Raw genomic sequence first — 21681 nt, forward strand, 5'->3', positions numbered from 1 at the left:
CCACAGGAAAAGTCAAAAGTTTAGGTTCTCCAACACTTATAGGTTCATATTTATTTAGCATGCTAGATCTTTAGAAGCCTAGCTTTACATTCCATGGTACTTTTTAGCTCTTGTAATTCAAGTAGGAATAACCCAAACCTGAGAAGAACATTTACATGTTACTCTTATTCATAAGGGACAAGGATGCTACTTCAGAGGAGAATTTGGAGGTTCCCATCCGTTTGTCCAGATTATGTCTGAACAGAGTAATGGAAGTACTTTGAGAAGTACTATGCTTACGATTTCAAAGAAGTGGTACTCTCTGTAATACAGATCTATCCCTCAAATACGTTCTATTTATGTTGTAGAAGAGATTAAGATCTTCTGAGCAGATGGGTGCTTATTCATAAGGGACAAGGGTGCTACTTCAGAGGAGAATTTGCAGTTTCCCATCCATTTATCCAGATTACGTCTGAACAGAGTAAGGGAAGTACTTTGCTTTATGTGGGAAGTAAGATGGTTTCAAAGAAGCAGTACTCTCTGTAATACAGATCTATCCCTCCAATATGTTCTGCTTATGTTGTAGAACAGATTACGATCTTCTGAGCATGCGGGTGTTTATGCCACCATTGGACATGTGGATGAGCAGTAGATCTGAGAGGAGAGGAACTGTTAATGTTCTATACACAAGAAGAAATAACCCCGCAGATGTCTGTATGATTCTAAGAAAGGGACAAAGCTTTGAGGTGGTGAGTGTAGTTTTTATGATTTATGACCTTCGCTATCTTGGTGAGAAAGCACTGTGGTCATTTAAGCTGTGTTAAGTGCTTTTCAGGTACATACCAGATGGGGCATTATTCCTAATCATCAGTCTAATAAGTGTCTGATTTAGTGGAATGATCACGTGCCTTTACTTAAACTAACTTATTTTGAAAATACTTCCCAATTAAATATTGCTGACAATACTTGAGGGTGTGTGCTGTTTACATAAATTTCTGAAGTAAAGTGCTTACAATCTTTGCAATAAAAGCACTAAAACAAAACTGCTAACCAGCTAGGCAGCCTTTTAATATACAGTTTATTCTTTACCTAAAACTTACAATGATTCTAACAGATGTCGTCCAAACGGGTGCTGTGCCCAAGGTGTCTCAGCATCTGGATCAGAATTTGGGCTGAGGCAAATATCTGTTGCCAGAGCTGCAAGGGACCATACCTAAAACCAGAAAACAGCAAAAGAAAAAATTAGTCAAGATACCAACAATGCCTACCAGCAGAACAAAAGTCAGAACAAACTGTTTAGCACACTGGCCCCTAGGAAAGACAATTCCAGTGGAATTCTTTATAAGATATTATTTCAGATTTCCCAAAGATCCACAGACACCATATACAGACAACACACACACGCACACACAGTCAATGACAGTCATAAACATTAAGGGAAGCTTAAAAGGCCAAAAGGAACTTCGATTCAGAGGATCCAAGGATAGGACCCTGAAAAACTGGAAATAGAGAAGAATGCACTTCAGTGCTATTCTATTAACTTGAACCCTGCAATCTTTTACAGTGATTTGGAATACAGAGAATATTTTAGTAGGAGGACTGTGATAAACAAGATCTACGCAAGGGATGATTACAGATAGCACCCCCATGCATTAATTTCTAGGTTCTTCATGGGTTTTTTTTGCCTCTTTTAAGGATTTCCACTGTATTTTGTACTAATTAGACAAACCACTGGAAATCCTCCAATTTATCTGTAAAGCAAAAAGTCATCAATTTATATATATATATACTCCTTACAATGCTATCCAGTACAAAACCCACAAACAACTTTATCTTGCTATAAAAAAGTTCTTATTCCCAGCCTATTCTTCTCTGAGAAGAATTTCAGCTTTTTAATTTCAGCTCCTAGGTTATAGGCAATGACTGGATTTGATGAATTTCATCATCCTGTCCTGCTGTCATTTGGCTTTTCATCCTGCCTAATTAGCTACCATTTAAATCCACACCATTAGTGAGATGCTTGGACTCTGAACTTAGTGAAAAGTTGGTACATACCAGTACCCTACCATGCACACATTTAGAAAACAAAAATCCGTAAATAGAAATGTTATCAGTATGTCTGGATTAAATCCTTTAGGTAACAATAATCTATTTTTAAATATGTAAGGCGTTCTTCATATAAAAGTTTAAGAACTATATTACATTTCTGTCACTTTTTGCTACTGTATATTAACTCATGACATCAACAGAAAAGAAAACAAACTGTAATAACAGTTTTCATTATTAACCTTGTACAGTACACCTATACTTTCTTTTAAACAATTTTCATAAACTCCAGTGTTATATAAAATCGCTTAGTTCCATCATTCACTCCAACATTATATAAATCACTCAGTTCAATCATTCCTTTCGTTATATAAATCAGTCAGTTCCATCATTCACTCCAACATTATATAAATGGTTCAGTTGCATCATTCACTCTAACATTACATAAATCCCTCAGTTCTGGTCTTGCCTTAATTCTCTCTCCTTCTGCTGAGCACTACTATGAATATATTGTTCTCATGTATTTCTATGAAATTTGTATCTTCCCTTTTCTAAAGATCCCACCCACCAGTTCTTTTATCTCCTTCACAATATTCAAAACTTCCATTACAGATGGTTTAGATTCTGATTTCCATTTTCTGATAATTGCTTTTCTGGCAGCCAATAGCATTAAACTTATTAAGGCATTACTACATCTAGGCAATTCAGATCCTATATTCCAGTTCAAAAGAATAATCTCCTTAGTTATTACATGAAAGTTATGTATTTACTATAATGCAGGATCTTTGTTATCTCTAGTCTGTCCACTTTGACTACCCACTTTATGATGAATCCAACATACAAATTCTGCTCACTTCAGATCTCAGGATCCTCTGCCCTTCTCAACTAATGAAAGGAACATTGGTGAGGGGAACAATAACTGGAGAATGGACTTCAAGATTAAGATATCCCAGTTCTGTCCACAAAGCCAGGAAATGACAGTTTGGAGAAGAAAAGTGGGTGGGATGTCAAAGTGGACAAACTAAGAATACTGAAGTTCCAGTGATATAGTAGACAGACAACCTATATCTTAAGTTACTCTGTTTGTTCACTTTGAGTGATAGGACAATATCCCCAGCAAATAGAAACTGCTGGGTGGCATCATGGCAGGATACACTTGAGGATGGTAGATCTAAAAGAATAGTTAGACCTTGAAATCATATCACAATTTCACAAAGGTATGCATAGATGACTATACTTCTATGGTATATGTCATCAATGGATGAATTTTTGAAAGACCATGGAAGTTGTTATGGACTAAAGTTTTGTTGTTGATGGCATAAATATGCAAAATGCAATCCGATAACCTTCTGGACAAAGTAACATTTCAGACTTTGGAACCCAGCTTGGAAGAAGAGTAAGAAACAGAGATGGTTATTCTTCCTAAAATCTTTAATACACTACAAGTAAAATCTTATGTCTGTGAATATCCAGAGAGTGAAACAAGTACTCTTCTCTTTTGGAATGGTTCAGAAAATTACAGGTAGATGAATGGCCTGATTCAGAAGCAACTTTAGGCATAAAGGAGGGAGTAATTCTGAGGGACAGTTTGTCTTTATGGAAATTCCAACATGGAGTTTTACAGGAGAGAGCATGAAATTCAGAGAGTCTTCTGGCTGACATGATAGCCACCAGTAATAAAGTCTTCCTGGACAGGTATTTTACATCATAGAAAGAAGCAAGTTCATAGGGGTTCAGAGTAAAGGCCTCTACCACAAAGATAAGGTTGCATGATGGAGATGGAGCTTTAACAGGAGGTTTTAAGAGAAATGTCCCATTTACGAAAGTTTTACAAATATTTTGAGAGGCTAAGAACATGGAATTGAAGCCTCAGTGAAAGTTAGAAGTGGCTGCCAAGAGGATTTTAATGCTGGTGAAACTACAGCAAGAATGAAAGCAGGAAGAAACTGCACAACCAAAAGATGTGGGACTGAAAAGGGGTCTAGACCCTGTTGGATTGCCCAAAGAGAAAATATTTTCTACTTATTCCAGTATATCTTTTTCGAGTGGTGTCCTTCTGAGAAGCAGAAATTATACTAATAACCCTTGGGAAAAAGGAAGAATTCTTGGCCAGCACAAGAATTGGAGAAACCACGCTTAGTTTCACAAACGATACATCCTGGGGAAGTTTGCTGGATGTATGAGACAACAGATCCAAAATGAGATTGAACAACCAACGTTGTTTCTTGATACAAGGCCAATGCAAGGGGAACCAAATCTGTCTGGGCCAAAATGCAGTATGAAGATAATGGATACCTTTAACACTGAAGCTTTCTGTAAGAGCTTTGTCATGAGAAGTAGTGGAGAGAAAGCATAAAGGAGTTCAGGATGCCACTGATGGACTAGAGCATCCTTGAGTCTCTGCTCCTGTGGAAGGATTACAGAAAACTAGCTGCTACATGTGGTGTTGGTCAGGGATGCAGACAGGTACAATCAAAGCTTGCATCAGCAGTGAACACACATCTGCACTACTGATGAAATTGAGAGACCACTCATTAGGCATCAAGCTACATTAGCTGAGCCTGTCCACTAGAAGTTTGGGCTATTCTGGGATGTGCTGGATATCAGAAAGGTCTATGAATATACCACCGATTGACACACTCTCATGGCCTCTTGGCAGAGAGGGCAGGACTGAGCTCCCCCTTTCTTGTTGCTATGCCGTAACACAGAAGTGTTGTTCTTGTGGATAGAAATCATACCTTAGGAAAGGAAGTCCTGAAGTCCCTGCAATGGTAGAAGGACTGCTCTTATCTACAGGACACTGATGTGAAGATGATCCCTTTGTTGAGATCACATTACTTAGACTATTCACCCCTTGAAATGCCCCTCCTCCAACTCAGACAGGAAGTATTCGTGGTAACCATGACCACTGAAAGGGGTAGAATGATCAATCTTTCAACCTTGACCAAGAACAAATGGATCCGTTAAGCTAGATGAAGCTTTCAGACTGAAGAGACACACACAGGTTTATTGACAGGATGAAGAAACTGAAGCCACTGTACAATAAAGGTCCACTGCAACACACGCATAAAATCTTGCATGTGGAGACAGAGAGTTTGTGTCAGCCAGTGTACCTAGGACTTGAAAAAAATCAATGGTGCAAGAGGGGAAAGACATTTGCTGGAACTTTGAGATAGCAGATCTTAGAGATGTGTGTCTGTTATGTGAAGTTTTGCAATTTTAAGTCTCATGTCCATATGGCATGCTATAAACTTGAGTGTTTGAGAGGGCTCCAGCTAGGATTCTAAATACTTACAGAAATGTCCGAGGAAAGACACAAACAAAATATATAGCCTCTTGCTGAAATAAGGGACTCTTGTAGTAATGAGAAGCCAGTCATCTAGATACAGCTAGATGCGGATTCCTTCTAGCCTGAGATGATTTATGACCAACATGCACCTGGGGAATAACCTGGTAGGTGGGACTGTGATGAGACCAAACAGCAATTTTTGGAACCAGTAATGATTGGCTCTGATACAAAAGAGGTAACTTCTGTATGGTTTTGAAAATTTGATATGTAGGTAAGCATTCAAAAGGTCTGTAGAGCACATCCGATTCCCTTCTTGTAGACATGGAAGGATTGGTTGCATGATGACCATCCAAAACTTTGTCTTACATAATTGTTTAGAAAATGGGCCAGAAGTCCTTTGATTTTTTGTGAACTAAAAAGAATCTGGAATAGGCACTGAGAACTCTCTCTGGTCTGGCTATTTTTGAAGGAGCTGAATCTCCTCTGCCACTTCTCTCTTTTGCCTTGGTGGCATGTTTGGGACAGGCAGGGAAAGGAAATGTTTAGCTTCTAGAAATTGTGATATGTACCCAGTTATCTTGCTGGATGGCCAGTCATAGTGAAGAGACAGTTAACTCTGACTGCCTCCAGATGAGGCAGTCAGAAAGTCCTCATGGAATCTGGGGCAATTTCCTGGAGGAAGGATCCCTTATTCTGTGGAACTCCTCTACCTTTAGGTTAATGTCCATTACAGCGGCCTGCTCCACCATGATTGCTTCTATCAGAAAAGAGTAAAACAGAAGATGCTGGGGCTTTTTTAAACCAGAGTGCTCTGGCACTCTTCTGATTTTCTGCAGAAGGACCTCTGATAGGTTTCATAGTATACTTCTAGTACAAACATTTTCCCTTCCATTCACTTTTCAGAAGCTTTTCTTTGACCTTTGATTCAAAACGCAAGGCCCATCAAAAGAGGTATTGACAAATGATGCCTTGAAGTTATTGGTAAAGTCACACAAATGCAGCCAGGCATGACAGCTCATAACAATCCCTGTGTCTGCTGCGCTAACTGCTCCATCTGCAGCATTATGTAACACAGAGAGGTTGGAAATAAATAACTTCATATCACCTGGGACTCTATCCAAGTATCTAGGATGGCAGTTCTTCTCAGAGCCCATTCAGTGCTAAGCTAGCTTACTTTGGAACCTCATCATATGGGTAATATAATTCAGCCTTTGGAGTATAAAAGCTCCCAAGGTGTAAGCTTGCTTCCCTATACAGTCCATAATCCTGAACGTCTTGTTTAGAGGACAACTCTGGAACTTTCTTCAGGAAGTTATCTATTAGTAGCAGCTGATACAAAAATAAGTGCACACAAGACAGACTTTACAACAATGATGCCTGTCCTTGGGTGGCTGCAAAATTTTACCTGGCTTGCAGGGCATGCACTCTGCAACAGTGGGCTCTCGACATCTCCTCTCCATCATCAGGTTGATCATACAATTAACGGGAAGGCCAACCCAGGAAGTAGAGGGGGTAGTTCTGAGTGTCTTGAATAAAATCTACTCATTCAGGGAAGGGGGAGACAGTGGTCCAAATATCCCTCTGTCAAATCAGTAAGATCAAACCAAACTGAAGCTTTTGATGAAGAAACACTCCACCTAAAAATAAGTCAGAGGAAATGCACTATGGCACTTAAGTTACAAAGTGCAGCAATGCATATAGGAAATGGGACTGCATGCTTTAATGTTTGTATTATCTTCTGTTTAAACTTTTCCCACATATTCTCAGCTGCCAAACAGAATCTTTTTTAATCCATATACCTAGACACATCACTTTATTTCTCTTTTGGGTATTGCTGAAACAATTAATGCATGACTGAATAGTTTACTGCTACAGCATTCTTTTCTTTTCATTTATTTTATATCCTGAAAAGACCTGAAACGGTCTCAAAATGTTACATTACACTAAAATGTACTTTTCTGGATTTATTAAGTACAAAAATTATCACATGCGAATAAAGCAAACATCTCTTGATTACCACACCAGTTACACACTTGAATTTGTGAATCCCTTACTTCCTTGTTAACAGCTCTAAATATAAAGCAAATAGAGGTAAGCAGGACATCCATGCCAGGTCCCTGTGCTTCAACACAGCTTGTCAGAGAGGAGGCCTCCCACCTTAATTCTTGCCTCTGACCCTTCATATACCCCCCTCTTATTAACAGTATCATTCAGTCAGGAAATGAAAATGCTGCCACTGCCCCATTCATAAAATCACAGCTTTCTCTATCGAATGCTTCTCTGCATCAGGATTCATTCACCAACAATAGTGTTTTCTTACACTATACTTCTCTCCAGATCATCATCATTCTTTTAATGTTGTCAGCTATTTGCCTCCCCTCCACAAAGCCATACCGATTCACATCCATTAATTTTGGTAACATCTCTGCCATTCTCTTAGGGACATAGACATAAATACTTCATAATCATGACTTAAAACTGGCATGGGTCTAAATGAAGCCTGATCTGAAGGGTCTTTACACTTGTTTGGTAATTTATTGTTAAACAAAACCTTCCAGAACTCTTCTCTCCTAACAATCAAATTTTCACAGGAACACAATCAATTTCTGAGACTTCTCCATTGACTGAGTACACATCACTGTTTTTTTACTTCATTTCTCTATCATCTTAGCTATTAACTGTTGAGCCTTATCTTCATCTCGCCCTGGCATAACCAAGCTATTCATAAATATTTCCATTTATTTATCTCTTGGCTTCCCCATTCCTCTGTTTTGTATTTTTTTAATATTTTTTAAATATCTCTAATAATACCTCTACATAATCTCTGGTTATTTTCTTGCATTCGCTCCCTAAGTTTGACTACAACCTTTTCTTCTTTCTGTTGTTGCAGTCATCATTTTTAATAAATTCTTGCAATGCAGAGTTGTAAAAAAATAGGTGATTAACAGCAACCTTTCTAAATGCATGCATAATGTTCAAATACTACCTTATTTTCCTTTGGCACTCTGTAGTTGCTTTTCCTCTTCTGTCAGATTCATCTTGTCCTGCAATACTTGAATCTTTGTCCACCTTTCTTAGTTCTACCATGCTTTTAAAGTCTATTTTCATTTTATCTCAGTTATAAGCTTCTGAAGTAATTTATATCTCCATAAATAACTCTCAAATCATACCTTCTACCTATTCCTTAAATTCTTCTCTTTTTAACACAAAAGTAGGAAAGAGCCAGTGTTTCATTTTCACATCATTATCTTAGTTTTTACTGGTGCATGATCTGATACACATATTGGATTACTCTCAAATGTTCAACTAATTACACAAGTTACTGTGAAATATAATTTCTATCCGGTTTATCCCAGTTATTTTATCTTGGGAAATAACATAAAAATACTATCAAAGTTCCTCCTACTGAATTCATGTCTTCCATACCAAGTGTTCTCCTATACTTCTTCAGAACTGAATCGCCTTTTGTTATACTTCCCTTCAAGGTCTCTCTGATACACCTTTGCTATTACAAATCAGGTTCCATTCCCCATCTATAAATAGAATTCCCTACTGAAATCTTTTTATTTCTTACGAAATTCTCCTAAGTTCAATAATACTAGTTTTCAGGCGAAATATGAATACATGCTAATAACCTCTTACTACCGCAAAAAAAGAAGTTATGTACTTACCATAACTTTCCATATGTATTGTCCATCTCCACCTTTATTCTCACATATGGGTTAGATCAAATCTATCTTGGCCTCATACAAAAGCTCATGGCCTTCAACCAAGCTCTCAGGCAACCTTCCCTTCCCAGAATGCACCTTTCCATTACCTCAGATCTTGTTTATGAACAAAAATAATGGTAAGAATTGTGTTATTGTAACCCATATTCTGAAGCCAATGAGTCCACGAAGAAAGAAATTTTTATTACCTGTTCCCCTAGGAAGCTAGGAAACTAGGAGGGGGTTGGTGGAAGGGTTGTGAGAATACAGGCGTTAATGGACTACACACATAGAACGTTATGGTAAGTACATAACTTCTTTATGTGGCATTGTTAATCTCGCCTTTATTCTCGCGTATGGGACAGCGTCCCTAGCAAAATGAATCCTGGGTGGCTCATGGGAGAATATTCCTCAGTACCATAGATCCAAAGGAAGCCCTACTCCTAGAGGTCAAGTCAAGTTTGTAATGAGTAATACAAGTTAAACGCCAAGAAATGCATACTCATACCCTTCGGGAAAACCAAGGTTACCCCTAGCTACCATATAGGTGGCAAGTTATCAGGGATCTGGGGACCCAGGTTGACAGTAACCTTTCGTTTGACACTCACGTTGCTAAAGTAGTTAGGAAGACCTTCTACATTGCCCACCTGATCATGAAGGGATTCACATCTAGATCAAGGGAGGTCATCGTCCCCCTGTACTCATCACTCATCAGACCAATGATTGAGTACAATGCCCCATTCGGAATATATCTGACACGACACCTGCAGCAGCTGGAAAGGCCCCAAAAGTTCCTCACCAAAAGGATAAAGGGTCTCAAAAATATGTCTTATGCTGCCAGACTGAAAGAACTCCAGCTCTATTCAGTCGCTTACCGCTTGCTCAGAGGTGACCTGTGCCTGACATACAAGGCCATGTCAAACCCAGATTTGATGAACATGCTTCACCTCAAAAAATCTAGATCCCTCAGAACTACAAGGGCGGGAGACTTAAACCTTGACACGGTTATTAATAGGACGTGCTGGAGGGACAGGTTCATCACCCAGAGACTCCCTATGCTGTGGAACAAAATCCCGGTACATGTGAGGCAGAGCACCTCGCTGGCCTTGTTCAAGTGAAATCTTGACCAATGGATGGGAGATCGCAGATATATCCCAGGGATTACCTCAGTGTCACTGCTTGACAGAGGCACAGCAAAATAATGGGCATAGTTTTCTTCAAACTAAAGAGGTGGCGAAAGCCACAAAACTCTGGGCTAGGCTTGTAAATGCCCTTGGGCAGATAGCCTAGTATGAACCTATGAACCTAAGCAATTTGACCATGTCACTGATGGGCAAATATTGTCCATAGAAACTCTAGCTAGAAACACTGAAGAAGTAGCAATAGCTCTAGTAGAATGGGCTCTCACAGGTTCATGTAGTTTATTCTGGGGAAGTATAAATAAAAGTAATGTAATCAGAAAGCCATTTATATAAGGTAACATTGGATACCAGTAAACATTTTCTTGTTTCTGAAAAATAAATAAATAATTGTTGTGACTTTATAAAATCTTTACTTCTATGCAAATAGAAACATAATTGTCTGTGAACATCCAATAAATATAACATACTCTCTCATTTTGGAAATTTGAGAAAAACACTTGCCGTTCAATTGATTAGATAATGTTACTGTCAGATACTACTTTAGGAAGAAAAGAAGGATTAGTACGAAGTGAAATTCTGTCCTTTTGAAACACCAAAGGAGGAGGATTAGCAGACAAGGTCTGCAATTCGGATACTCTCCTTGCTGAAGTAATAGCCATCAGAAAAATTGTTTTCCATGACAAGAATTTTAGATCACTGTGACAATTGGGGAGCATTTTGATCTTGATATCCAACTTATCAGCACTCTGCCTTATGCTCACATGTAAGTTTTAGCACTGTGATTTCTTGTAGGAATAGTTAAAGCTAATAAAGGTTAATTAGGTATATTTCTTTGAAATCAGACCTGTCCTACTGTATTATTTTAAGTTTCTGTGTGATCTCTGAACTTTTAAATATTGCTGTGGTGTAGTATTTTGTCTTGCGTTTTAATTATTTATTATTAAATATTTTTAAAACCTTCTACCTATGGCTGGTTTATGTAGAGATAAATTATGCTTTAGAGTACATTATATATTTATAGAGTTTATTGTAATAAGCCCTTCCAATACGCCTTAGACTGAATAGTCACATTACCATTAGATAATAATATCGCACAGTAATAATTGAACACCCTTTTAAGGGCCCATTAGTAGCTGATATTATTAGGTGGGTGGTGGCAGGGATTACCACCGTATGGTCTGGGTAAAGGGGCACAGCTGGAGAATCTGTGTCAGCCTTTCCCAGGAGTGTCTGTGAAGTTGTATAAATACTTATCTAAGTGTGTGTGTGTGTGTGTGTGTGAGTGGTGTGTCAGTTACTTGGCAGGGACACAAAGCACTGGTTGGACAGAGAGGGTACTGGAGGTTTTAGCTTGTGCAGCTAGGCTGAGACCTGGACCCTATAGCTGTGCCAGTGGGGAGTCTTATTGGGAACCTGGTGAGCAAGGGAGCAACCAGCCCCATACTGACTGTGATCTCTGTATGCACTTAAGGGAAATTGTACTTTACTGTTTGTATTAGTTATCTTTTCCTCTCTTCTAGGAGATGACCTCCCTGGTGTTTGTGGTGAGGATTGAGGATCCTTGACTGCTGGGCCAGGGCATAGTTGTCACAAGTGTTTGGCAGTGGTGGGATCTACTTCACATACTAATTGGCTTATAGTGGTGTGGGTAGAGCAAATTCCTGTAGCTTATGTACAGTGATCTCAAAGTGTTTTGTAATAGCCACGCAGTGTATACTCTGAGTTCAGATCACAATTGTTTTATTTCTTTTGTTAGCTTAGTGTTAGTCATGGTGAGCAGACAGCATGTCAGCGGAAGAGTATGGAAAGCTGACAAGGAGCCAGCTGGCGGAGATGTGCCAGGCTAGGGGGCTGGTGCATGGAAACCTGACTAAAGCAGACCTGATTGCAGCCTTGGTTACAGCTGTATCAGAGAACAGCAGCCTGGAGGACAATCAAACTGACAGTAGAGATACAATATCCTCGGAGAATGGACAGCTCAACCTTTCTGCAGTGGACTTAAAAATCCAGCTGGAGCTAAAGAGACTTAAGTTGGAGGCCAGGCATATGGAATTAGAAGCAGACGAGAAAAAGAGGAGTCTACAAGCTGAGGAAAATGAACGGCAGAGGAGGCATGAGAGGGAAATGGTGACTCTTCACCAGAGTCATGGAGGTAATGGGGAAGGGAGTAACCTGACCGCAGAAGCACAAAAGGTCAGTAAATTTCTTCCACAGTTTAAAGAGGGGGATAATTGTGATAGCTTCATTCATATGTTTGATCGGGTATGTAAACAGTATGAAGTTGACCAAGGGCTCTGGGTACGGTTCCTGAACCCCTTACTCCATGGTAAAGCTGTAACTTCTTTAGCAAAAATGCATGATACTGACTGTTTTGATTATACTGCTGTGAAAAGACATTTGTTAATGTTTTCAGCTAAAACCTGAACTGTATAGGAAAAAGTTTTGTGTGCACAGACGCAAGGCAAATGAAAATGTATGTGAATATGTTGTTGAACTGAGCACTTATTTTCATAGCTGTGTGAGTGGATGTCAGATCACCACTTTTGAAAGGCTGACAGACCTTTTGGTAAGGGAACAAGCCCCCTTAGCACTTTGTCTGAGGACATGAGGATCTGGTTAGCTGATAAACAGTGTGCTACTTTAGAGGAGTTGGAGAAGAAGGGAGACCTATAGCAGGGCAGCCCTGCACAGGGAAGGGACCCCCCCAGTACTGCTCATGGGTCTAAAGGAACCCATGGTGGCACAGACTGCCCCAACAGAATCTGACAGTAGCAGGGGAAGCCACTAGTCCAGGTACACATCCAGGAGCTAGGGTTAAATGTTTTGTAGCATACAGATGTCCACGGAGGCAAGGTGGGGAACAAAAGGTGAAAGAGCCAGTAAGTGGGAAAGACAAAATGCCAACAGTGGGTTGTCTTGAGACAACATGGGTATGAAACTACCATCCTGTAGATGTCCTGAGAGGGAAGGATTTGGATGAGGCAGTACTATGTATTTATGCAGTTACATGCAGTGAGGCTAGGAGACAAGCACGGGGGTCTGGTATCCTGGGGGAGACCCAGACAGACTGCATACTTGCAGCCAGGACTGCTGAGGTGGTTACTTCAGGGAGTGAGCTAGGCTGTAGCAGTGAGAATGAATGTGAGCCACAGCTGCTTGTGGGTACTGATGTTCCCTTGGACAGGGTTACTGCAAAGGTAGAGGTGAGTAGTAGTACCCAGGCTGACAGTGAGGAACCACTGTCAGTGGATGCCAGACTTCCTGTGGAAGGGGAGCTGGGAAGGGTTACAAGGAGAGACTTGAGACAGGCTCAGCTCTCAGACCCTACATTGCAAGGCCTGAGGCAGGTAGCAAGGGAGGCACCTGATTCTCAAGAGGAAGGGGGAATCTGTATACTGGAACAAAGGGTTACTGTACAGAGAGTGAACCTCTGAGGGAGAGCTAGAAGGTGAGAGATTATAGTAGTTGGTAGTGTCTAGAGCTTACCATCTGGTGCTTCTAGCCATAGCCCATGATATTCCCTTTGCAGGTCATATGGGCATAAAACGTACAAAGAGGCATATTATGCAAAACTTCTATTGGCCTGGAATTCCAAAGATGTAACAGGGTACTGCAGGACCTGTGAGCACTGCCAAAAGGTAGGCAAGGCAGGAGACAAGGTGAGAGCTCCTTTGATGCCTTTGCCTGTGATTGAGGAGCCATTTCAGAGGGTAGCTATGGATATTGTGGGTCCTATGAGTACCCCATGTTCCACAGGGAAAAGGTATATCCTAGTGATTGTAGATTACGTTAAACGATATCCTGAGGCAGTGGCTTTGTCCTCCATTGAGGCCGAGAAGGTGGCAAATGCATTGCTAGAGATTTTCAGCAGAGTAGGTTTCCCAAAAGAAATACTGTCTGACAGAGGTGCCAATTTTATGTCAGACCTGCTGGTTTGTCTGTGGAAGTTCTGTGGAAGAGGTACAGAAGATGTTGGAACTAGGGCCGAACTAGGGCCGATTCAGGAGTCCAACAGTCCCTGGGCCTCCCCAGTGGTACTGGTGCCAAAGAAGGATGGCAGCACCAAGTTCTGTGTAGATTACAGGAAATTAAATAGTCACACAGAGGCAGATGCTTAGCCCATGCCTGGGACAGATGAGGCCCTACAGCAGCTGGGTGGGGCAAAGTATGTTACAGCCATTGATCTTATCAAGGGTTACTGGCAGGTGCCTTTGACTCCCAGTGCTTGAGAGAAAAGTCAGCCTTTGTGACTCCTTTTGGCTTGTATGAGTTCACAAAGATGCCCTTTGGGATGCAGAATGCCCCAGTGACTTTCCAGAGGCTGGTAAATCATCATATCTTAGCAGGAGAGTTTGCCCTTGCTTACATGGATGATATTGCTATCTACAGCCATTCCTGGCAAGAGCACCTTCAGCATGTCAGGGAGGTGCGGGGCAGACTACAGAGGGCAGGGTTGACCATTAAGCTGAGCAAATGTTAGGTGAGTCTCCTACCTAGGACATAGAGTGGGATGTGGTAAGATAAGGCCAGAACCTGCCAAAGTGGAAGCCATTCAGGCATGGCCTGCACCTGTTACCAAAAAGCAGGTGAGGGTATTCTTGGGGACAGCAGGGTACTACAGAAAGTTTGTTCCCAGTTATAGTATCACAGCTGCTCCCCTCACAGACCTGACAAGGAAGAACAGGCCAGATAAGGTAGTGTTGACCCCAGCATGTGAGCAGGCATTTCAGAAGCTTAAGGAAGCTTTGGAAGGACCCCCTGTGTTAGCCAGTTCAGACTATAGCAAAGAATTTGTTGTGCAGGTGGATGCTTCAAACTATGGGGTGGGGAGGCAGTACTTAGCCAGATTTCTTCAGAGGAAGAAGAGCACACAGTGGTTTATCTTAGTCGTAGGCTCCATCCCAGGGAGGAATGATATGCAGCGATAGAAAAAGAATGTCTAGCCATAATGTGGGCACTACAAAAACTTCAGCCTTATTTGTATGGAAGAAAATTCACTGTGATGCTAGATCACAACCCTCTAACATGGTTAAACAGAGCCAGTCAGCAAAATGCCAGGTTGCTAAGATGGAGTCTAGGGTTGCAAGCATATGATTTGTCAGTGCAGCACTGCAGTGGAAGTAGCAATGCCAATGCAGATGGGCTCTCAAGACAGGGAATGGGGTGAGGTACACCCAGATAGACCTGACACACTCAAACGATGTTTCTCAAGGGGCACTTGAAAAACTTGTTTGAGTTCCCCGGGAGGAGGGGGGATGTGACAATTGGGGAGCATTTTGATCTTGATATCCAAATTATCAGCACTCTGCCTTATGCTCACATGTAAGTTTTAGCACTGTGATTTCTTGTAGGAATAGTTAAAGCTAGTAAAGATTAATTAGGTATTTTTCTTTGAAATCAGACCTGTCCTACTGTATTATTTTAAGTTTCTGTGTGATCTCTGAACTCTTGGATATCTCTGTGGTGTAGTAGTTTTGTCTTGTGTTTTAATTATTTATTATTAAATATTTTTAAAACCTTCTACCTGTGGCTGGTTTATGTAGAGACAAATTATGCTTTATTAGAGTACACTATATATTTATAGAGTTTATTGTAATAAGCCCTTCCAATAAGCCTTAGACTGAATAGTCACATTACCATTAGATAATACTGCACAGTAATAACTGGACACCCTTTTAAGGGCCCATTAGTAGCTGATATTATCAGCTGGATGGTGGCAGGCATTACTTCCGTATGGTCTGGGTAAAGGGGCACAGCTGGAGAATCTGTGTCAGCCTTTCCCAGGAGTGTCTGTTAAGTTGTATAAATACTTATCTCTAAGTGTGTGTGTGTGGTGTGTCAGCTACTTGGCAGGGACACGAAGCACTGGCTGGACAGAGAGGGTACTGGAGGTTTTAGCTTCCCCAGCTAGGCTGAGAACCTGGACCCTATAGCTGTGCCAGTGGGGAATCTTATTGGGGACCTGGTGAGCAAGGAAGCAACCAGCCCCAGACTGACTGTGATCTCTGTGTGCAATTAAGGGAAATTGTATTTTACTGTGTGTATTAGTTATCCTTTCCTCTCTTCTAGGAGATGACCTCCCTGGTGTTAGTGGTGAGGATTGAGGCTCCTTGATTGCTGGGTCAGGGCACAGTGGTCACAATCACAATTGGCCGAAGGCTCAAAAGGGGGAATGAATGATATGGGACAGTACAAAATTTAGATCCCAAGGCAGAGATGGACTTTTATAAGGAAGTCTTAATATCATGGTTCCTTTTAAAAAGGTCTTACAAAGCTTGTGTGACATAATCAGACAGCCATTTTCCCCTAGATGAAAACTGGAAAAAGCGGCCAGCTGAACCCTTATAGTTGCTGCTGCAGCTTCTCCATTAAAGAGCTTCACCAAAAATCCAAAATAAAATGAAGGGGAGCAATAAAAGGATCAACATTATTCTCTGCAAACACACAACAAACCTTTTCCATTTGTTGCTATAAAGTTTACGTGTGGAAATTTTATGAGAGGAAAGTAAAATATGTCTAGTTGGGGATGAAAGTAGAGGATGCCTGACTATCACTGGAATTGGAGCAGCAACACTGTAACTTTGAGATTCTGTAAATAGGGATGAACCATTTTCTGCGGATGCGAGAAGAGGTCTGGAATAGGGTCCAGTATCCATGGTTCAAGTAAATGAGGCCAAACGAAAGGAAACCAGATCTGCCGCGGCCAGTAAGGGGACAATGAGGATAATTTTTCTCTTCAACACACTTGCTTTCTGTAACAATTTGGGAATCAGGGGTAGTGGGGGATAAGCATAAAGTCGTCCCAGGGCCCATTTGTGTCCTCTAGGACGTTGAATTTTCCCAGAATGTGCATTGCTATCAGAAAGAGGTTGGAAGATATCACCCACTGCAAACTTGGATGTCTTCCCGACAAAGGGGGCAAGATCTATTTCCTCCTTGTTTGTTGATATACCATACTATCAACATGTTGTCTGAATGGACTGCTATTGTTCCCAGAGGAAGAGAGTCTTAAAAGGCTTGCAATGCTAGGAGTGCTGCTCTTATCTTTAGAACGTTTATATGCAGATGGGCCTTCTAAGTGGACCAAGTGCCCTGGACTTTCCTTCCCAGATAATGCCCCCATCATACTGTATCTGGGAGGCATCCGTGGTGACCATGGCTTGGGGTTGACTGGGTACAAATGAACGACTTAGACTGACTTGATCGGAATGGATCCACCACGGAACATAATTCTTGCATGAATCTGTAATCAAGATCTTGTGAGACACTGGAAGTTCTAGAAAGGACCATTGGGTCAACAACAACCACTGCAGTATTCACATGTGTATGCAGGCTACTGCATTAATACTAGTGAAGCCGCCATTGTTCTCAAGACCTGTAGTACTAATTTTGTAGTTGCTCTTTTCTTGAGAGTCAGTACTTTCAACTGTTTGTGCAATGACATAATTCTGTCAGAGGGAAGATATGCTATAATTTTTCATGTATCCAGATGAGCTGCTATGAAAACCAAATTCTGAAAAGGTTCTAGAGCTGACTTTTTGTAATTTATGGTGATTCCTAGGTGTGAGCAAATGTAAGGTAGTTTCTCTTGCCCTTAGGAGTTGATGCCTGGTCGTGGCGGTTCAGTTGTCTAAGTATGGAAACACTCGGAATCCTAGACAGTTCAAGTGAGCCGCAACTACTCCCATGTGTTTGCTGAACACTCGGGGGTGTAGTGAGACCAGAGGGTAGGTATCGAAACTGATGACTGGCTCCCAGATTGAAGGGCAAATGTCTTATGGGCCTTCTGTCCATTTTTATATGGTAGTATGCATCCTGAAGATCTATCAAGCACATTTGTCTTTTCCCAGAAAGGGAAGAATAGACTGTAAAGTAACAATTCGAAACTTGCTCTTTTTGATCGACTTGTTTAGGTTGCTGAGATAAAGAATAGTCTCCAGTCCCGTTTTCTTTGGTACTTAAAAGAATATTGAGCAAGGTCTGAATCCTTGTTGGTCTGTGGGGACTTCCTGGATGACTCTTTTGTTCAGCAACTTTTGAATTTCTTTGAATGCTTGATCCCTTTGACTGGGTGGCACATCTGGGATTTTTTTTCTTTCGGGGATGGGCAAAGGAGATGAAATATTCTCTGGATATTACTTGCTATACCCATTTGCCATTTGTAATCTCTTGGCAGGCCTGTGGGTGCAGAGACAGCCGACACCCAACTGCCTCCAGAGGTGGACAATTGGGCCTCCGTTCAGGAGTGCTGAAAGGGCTTGCCAAAGAAGGTGTTTCTAGAGCCCTGGTTTTGTGGGCCTCCCCTGCCACAAGGAAAGTTTCTTCCATTATTGTTCCCTCCTCTGCCACTGGAGGAACTTTCACCATGTGTGTCCTGGAAAGACTGTTGAGACTTTTGGAAACGCATCTTTCTGCTACTTTTCTGACCTTTGGGATAGGGTCTGGCCGGAGTAGAAAAACAGACTCCTATGATAGACAAGGTCTTGCCTTATTGTTCACACCTGGTGAGAGTTTCTTTCACTTTTGGCCCAAAAAGAGATGAGCCATCAAAGGGAGTGTTCACAAAAGAAGACTAGAAAAGGCTCTGCAAAATCACAAAGTTGTATCCAGGCCCGTCTCCTAATAGAGATACCCGAACCTGCTGCTCTACTCGCTCTATCTGCTGCGTACAAAATAAGTCTCATGGAAGAATTAACAAACGAATTTAGGGTGGTGAGCTGAGAGGTTACTTTGTCTGTGCCCCTCAGCTACAGGTCCGTCTAGGGTATCTGTCAAATAGGTTCATAGGTTCATACTAGGCTATCTGCCCTAGGGCATTTATAAGCCTAGCCAGAGTGTGTTTGGCTTTCGCCACCCATTTTAAAATAATTTTGCTATGCCCTTTTTCGAGATTAATATACTGTGCCTCTGTCTAACAGTGACACAGAAGTGATACCCGAGGTAAACCTACGATCTCCCATCCACTCATCAAGATTCCTCTTGAAGAGAGTCAATGAGGGACTCTGCCTAACCTGGACTGGGATTTTATTCCAGAGAGAAGGGAGCCTCTGGGTTATGAATCTGTCCCCTCCAGTATGTCCTATTTATTTCAGTGCTGAGGTTCAAGTCTCTCGAGCGCGTAGCTCGATGGGATTTGGATTTTCTGAGGTGCAGCATGTCCATTAATTCCGGGTTGGACATGGCTTTATACGTCAGGCACAAATCGCCTCTGAGCAGGCGGTATGCCACTGAGTAGAGCTGGAGTTTCTTTAACCGGACAGCATATGGCATCTGTTTGAGCCCTTTGATCCTCTTGGTGAGGTACTTTTGGGGTCTTTCCAGTTGCTGCAGGTGTCTGCTAACGTACATCCCAAAAGGGCATTGTACTCAATTATGGGCCTGATGAGGGATGAGTAAAGAGGCACGATGACCTCCCCTGATCTAGATGTGAATCCCTTCATGATTAGGTGGGCTATATAAAATGTTTTTCTAACCACTTTGGCTACGTGGTTGTCAAATGAGAGATTGCTATCAACTTGGGTCCCCAGGTCCCTAATTACTTCTTCTGTACTTAATGGATTACCACCTATGTGGTAATTTGTGGGCACTTTGTTTTTGCCAATGGGGATGACTATACACTTTTTGGCGTTTAGCTTGAGGCCATGGCTCTGGCACCAGTTGTCTGTTTCTATGAGGCCCTTTTGGAGGATGCTTGTGTCGGCTGGAGTATCGATTATGGTGCCCAGTTTGCAGTCATCCTTTAGCAGATCCCCCTGAAGTCTCGTAAAGTGGGTAAGGTAATTCTGTGAGCAAACAGCAAAGCCTGCAGAAGAGAAGACATGCTTCTCATATGTATCCATGATCCTAGAGTCCTTATTAGGAGGGTGGATAATGAAACTCATCTCAGAGAGTTGCTTTTTGGTGGCTGCCACCACGACGATGGCATTCACAGCTACTCGTACTACTTTTGAAAGAAATTTCTTGTCAGGTGGTGATGTGATCTATTTATGTGGCCTCCTAGGAATAAGATCTATGCTATCTAGGGTCTCTCCCAAGCCTTCTGAGAGATTACGTCAATAAGCTCATTGGAAGGAGTTGTCACCCAGGAGGTGGGATCCAAAAGTCTTCAGGTATACAGATTCCTCCGCTTAAAGGAGAGCTGGACTGCCAGTCAACTCTCTGTTCAAGCATTTCCAAGATGTCTCCAAATGAGACATCTTCAGGAGGTGACTATGGGGACCCTTCGACTTGCTCAAGATCAGTATCTGAAGTGACAAACTCCACTGGGGAGTCTAGATGCTTCCTCTTACAAGTCCTCTTCTGAGGAACTTCCTCAGTGGGATAATATAGGGAGGTTTCAGAAGGAGGGGGTTCCCTGAGGAATGTCCTGAGGCTTGGGGGCCCACTATCCCTATGGATGGGGTAAAATAGAGGACAAAGGCACTGGCAGGAAAGGGGGAGGAAGATTCTGAGATGACTGAGTCTCAGACTGAGAAGCAATCAAACTCTCCTCATTGCCTCAAAGGTTCCCTGTCCCTGATCCAAGGAACTTCCCAGCACTGACAAAAAAAATAGATGTCGCCGAAAGCCCCTCCAGACCCAAAGACAAGAATTCTGAGGCCAAGGTAGGAGCAGAGGTCATTCAAGCCAATGCTCCAAGTGGCAGGGTCCGATCAAAATAAAAAGTGGTCTGATCCCTATCCTTGGGACCGATCAGAGAGCTATGGCTCCTAGAGTCCTCCCGCTCCGACAAAGCGGAGGAATTCATAACAAATGTCGGAGCAGATGACAATGCAGGTCTCTGATCTGACACAGGCACAATCAGGACATCTGAATCTTCTGGCTCCAAACTCAAGGTGGGGTCAGAGGAGGAAGTGAATTTTCCAGGGCAGACTTCATTGGCTTCAAAGCCGTAGGCTCGGATCCAACAACTTGGCCAGCGCCGGTGTCTTAAGTAACCTCTGTGCCACCCTATCCACATCATCATCTAAAAGGCTCCTAGTGGACCAGGTAGATAGGGTCAGATACCTAGATTTAGCCAATATTGGTGAAGGCAATTTAAAAGAAACTGATTCAATTGAGGGAGACTGGTCTTGGATCCAAGCTGGCATCTGAGCAGGAGCTGTCGGAGGAGAAAGCACCAAGCACTCTGCGAAACCCTTCTATCAGACTCTCTTCTGCTGTGAAGTACTTAATGGAGCAGATAGTTTTGCCTTCTTTTGTGCAGGCATCAATGACACCTTCAGAGCCAAGGGAGGAGTTTTTTTTGGTCTATTCAATATTGTTGAAGAAAATGAAGAGGATTTTGCAGACTCATGGCCTGAAATGGTTTCAGAAAAGGGGCTTTTCAATAAACCCTTCAACATTAGCTTATTTTTCATCTCTAATACGGCATGTTGATTGAAGCCATGACAAATGTTACAAGATTCTTGCAAGTGCAAAGGGCCCAAGCAATACACACACAGTGTGTGTGTGTGTGTGTGTGTGTGTGTGTGTGTGTGTGTGTGTGTGTATCGCTTAGCATTTTCTTGCCACACTC

At 41.8% G+C, this 21681-nt stretch overlaps 1 protein-coding gene across 1 annotated transcript in view; it reads right to left on the reverse strand.

Moving 5' to 3' along the window:
* WDR59 (WD repeat domain 59) overlaps window positions 1-21681 on the reverse strand; it is a 1485413-nt gene that overhangs the window by 251632 nt on the left and 1212100 nt on the right. The window contains exon 20 of the mRNA XM_044081604.1: window positions 1080-1192. Within this exon, the coding sequence (XP_043937539.1) occupies window positions 1080-1192 (113 nt within the window). The remainder of the gene's footprint in view (window positions 1-1079; window positions 1193-21681) is intronic.

This window comes from Protopterus annectens, chromosome 8.part1 (genome assembly GCF_019279795.1).
Source record: "Protopterus annectens isolate FY-2018-M chromosome 8.part1, PAN1.0, whole genome shotgun sequence".
Taxonomy (NCBI): Eukaryota; Metazoa; Chordata; order Ceratodontiformes; family Protopteridae; genus Protopterus; species Protopterus annectens.